General features: G+C 39.5%; 1 protein-coding gene across 1 annotated transcript in view; it reads left to right on the top strand.

Moving 5' to 3' along the window:
* TET1 (tet methylcytosine dioxygenase 1) overlaps nt 1-2,293 on the top strand; it is a 150,885-nt gene that overhangs the window by 119,643 nt on the left and 28,949 nt on the right. The window contains exons 4-5 of the mRNA XM_012801304.1: nt 363-453; nt 1,306-1,399. Coding sequence (XP_012656758.1) covers nt 363-453; nt 1,306-1,399 — 185 coding nt within the window. The remainder of the gene's footprint in view (nt 1-362; nt 454-1,305; nt 1,400-2,293) is intronic.

The raw sequence follows: 2,293 nt of genomic DNA, 5'->3' as shown, positions 1-2,293 counted from the left end.
GCCATTTTTTGGTTGCAGCCGTCATTGTTGTTTGGCGGGTCCGGGCTGGGGATTCGAACCTGCCACCTTAGGTGTATGTGGCTGGCGCCCTAGCCGGTTGAGCCACAGGCGCCGAGCCGGCATTACAGATTTTTAAGCAGGAGATAAGAGTATAAATTTGACACATATTTTTAAATTTTTTTCTCCGATTATCAGGAAGAAAGAATTAGGAGCAGTAAGAGTAGATCTTTAACAGCTTACTTCTATTAAAACCTCATCAAAAATCATGGTCTTGAATTTAGGGGGAAAAGTAAAAACAGCTCCTCCTTGCCCCTGTGCAATTCTGTAAAACTCTGGGTCTAATAATCTTATTCCTTCCACAGATCGAGTTATACAAAAAGACAAAGGCCCAAATTATACACACCTTGGGGCAGGACCAAGTGTTGCTGCTGTCAGGGAAATCATGGAGAATAGGTGAGGAAATATGCTTCCCTTTAAAAATCATTTTTATTGTGGACCTGAATCAATAGATAAATTATATCTGGGTACAAACCTGAGGTGAATAGACAAATTTGAAGTGTATGAGTTGGATGTTTCTCAGAGCCCCCCAAAAGAGGGGTGTCTATGCCGAGGCACTCATTACTTCAGCTGTTGGGCACATAGCAGGGCACTCACAAGGCAAGGCTAATTGTCTTCAATAAATTCAGAGATTATTTTTGGATTATTGTATAATAGTTGAAATGGGTTAGCCTTGACATTGCACACCCTACATTCCCAATGCTTGTCTTGGAGTAAGACTTTGTATAAAAAGTGATCTTTATGGATAAACAGAACCCATATATAAAAAATATCTGCCATACAAATACAAATTTTTAAAGAAATTAAATTATGGAGAATGTTTGATTTTTGAACTTCTGTTTATCCAAGCCTTATAAATACTAAGATGTTAAAAGCTGAAGGTTTTGGGCTCAGCATGGTGGCTCACACCTGTAATCCTAGCACTCTCAGAGGCCAAGGAGGATGAAGCAGCTGAGGTGGGTGGATTGCCTTAGCTCATGGTTTGAGAACAGCCTGAGCAAGAGTGAGACCTCTAAAAATAGCCAGGCATTGTGATGGGCAGATGCGTATAGTCCCAGATACTTGGGAAACTGAGGCAAGAAAATTTGCTTGAACCCAAGAGTCTTGAGGTTGCTGTGAGCTGTGATGCTACAGCACTCTACTGAGGGTGATAAAGTGAGACACTGTCTCAAAAAAAAAAAAAGCTGAAGGTTTTAAGTATAGATTGCAATTAATTAATACATTCCCTCAACTGTGTTTTATACTCAGGTATGGTCAAAAAGGAAATGCAATAAGGATAGAAATAGTGGTTTATACCGGGAAAGAAGGCAAAAGTTCTCATGGGTGTCCACTTGCTAAGTGGGTAAGTTTCTTATTTATACATATTTGAGAACAGATTTATTGTACATGTAAAACTAAAACTTTTGTCCCACAAAAATGTGGTCTAGAAAATTAGTCACTCCTACAAGGAAATAATAAGAAAGCTATTTTAAGGATATGGTCTGTAAAATTTGAATTTAAAAGGCCACACTGAACATTGAAAAGGCTGTAGGTTTCCCACCCCTGGAAGTGGTTTTTATGTTTAGTGACTGAAGGGTGTGACCCTGTCAAGTTGTTAGCCAAAGGTCTTTTTCTTCCTCCTCAAGGTTACTACTTTTCCCAATTTCTTTTATGCAGTTCATTCATAATCAGATAGCATAGATAGTACAAGTACACACTGTTTTATATCTTACTTTAATCAGTTAGTGTATTTTGAAATCCATTCTAGTTCAGTATCCATAGGACTACCTTAACGAAGATTATATGGTATTGAAAACAAGGTGGCGCCTGTGTGCACTGGCCCCATCTACTGAGGGTGTTGGGTTCGAACCCAGCCCTGGCCAAACTGCAAAAAAAAAAAAAAATAGCCAGGCATTGTGGCGGACACCTGTAGTCCCAGCTACTCGGGAGGCTGAGGCAAGAGAATTGCCTAAGCCCAAGAGCTGGAGGTTGCTGTGAGCTGTGACCTCACAGCACTCTGAGGGTGATAGAGTGAGACTCTGTCTCTAAAGAAAAAAAGGAAAACAAAACAAAAGCATCTACAACATAACTCCCACAGTTATTCCTGTGACTACTTTGATTTTTCCACAATGCATGATTTAAAAGAATTGGATTCTCCCCCAGGAAGTTCTCAAGCTGAAAACCAGGTTCATAGCCAGATGTATCTTTTCTGTTTATCTTAACCAGTTGATGTGCAATTCTTTTTTTTTTTTTTTTT

Source organism: Otolemur garnettii, unplaced genomic scaffold (assembly GCF_000181295.1).
Source record: "Otolemur garnettii isolate 467f Iridium unplaced genomic scaffold, OtoGar3 scaffold00008, whole genome shotgun sequence".
Classification (NCBI taxonomy): domain Eukaryota; kingdom Metazoa; phylum Chordata; class Mammalia; order Primates; family Galagidae; genus Otolemur; species Otolemur garnettii.
This window is presented reverse-complemented; position numbering and strand designations above follow the sequence as displayed.